This window comes from Octodon degus, unplaced genomic scaffold (assembly GCF_000260255.1).
Source record: "Octodon degus isolate 3935 unplaced genomic scaffold, OctDeg1.0 scaffold00098, whole genome shotgun sequence".
NCBI lineage: Eukaryota > Metazoa > Chordata > Mammalia > Rodentia > Octodontidae > Octodon > Octodon degus.
Genome location: NW_004524674.1, coordinates 3,871,331 through 3,872,134, shown reverse-complemented (window position 1 = coordinate 3,872,134; position 804 = coordinate 3,871,331). Strand labels below are relative to the sequence as shown.

Below are 804 nucleotides of genomic sequence, written 5' to 3'. Positions count from 1 at the left end.
AGTTCCCATGGGAGGTATGATGGTAAGGCAATCCTTTGCCATTGGAGGTTCCGGGAGCTCATATATCTATGGCTATGTTGATGCTACCTATCGGAAAGGGATGACCAAGGAGGAGTGTCTACAGTTCACTGCCAATGGTAAGAACTTGTTATTTACACCTGTGAGGTTGAAGACTCCCTACCCCAGCTAAGCCAACAAACTCCAAACCCAACCTCCTCCTTTTATCTGCAGCTCTTGCTTTGGCCATGGAGCGGGATGGTTCCAGTGGAGGGGTGATCCGCCTGGCAGCCATTGAAGAATCAGGGGTTGAACGGCAGGTACTTTTGGGAGACCAGATACCCAAATTCACCATTGCCACTTTACCACCCCTCTGATCCTGAGATTCTAGGCTGCAATAAGAGATACCAGTACCCTATAATGATTCAAAATTTAATAAACAGTTTGTCAAAGTTACTGTACTTTTGGTTCTTCTCTTGGCCTCAAGCCTGAACTTGTTTGGTCCACATTTATATTTATCCAAACCACTGCATGAAGCTCCAAGGAAATTGGAAAGATGACAGAAGTTTATGAATGTTCCATTCCTCACTAAATCGAACCATGGGTGGTTTTCAAACTCTTTTTCTAGAACACTTTGCCCCTGGCATATGTAGGTACTTTAACTATCATAACTCTTTTAGCCCAGCCTCATGGTCCCTCCTCTATACTTAACCTTCATTACCACATTTTGTGGCTAGGATACAGCAGTGTGACTTCCTTGGCTTTAGGGAAGAGGTGGGCCTTGTCTGCAAGTGGAATTTAAGGTTA

At 44.5% G+C, this 804-nt stretch overlaps 1 protein-coding gene across 1 annotated transcript in view; it reads left to right on the top strand.

Annotated features, from left to right (window-relative positions):
* Positions 1-443, top strand: part of Psmb6 (proteasome subunit beta 6) — a 2,297-nt gene extending 1,854 nt beyond the window's left edge. Inside the window, exons 4-5 of the mRNA XM_023723418.1 lie at positions 3-137; positions 232-443. Of these exons, the coding sequence (XP_023579186.1) occupies positions 3-137; positions 232-374 (278 nt within the window). The 3' untranslated portion in view covers positions 375-443. The remainder of the gene's footprint in view (positions 1-2; positions 138-231) is intronic.
* The last annotated feature ends 361 nt before the right edge of the window (positions 444-804 follow it).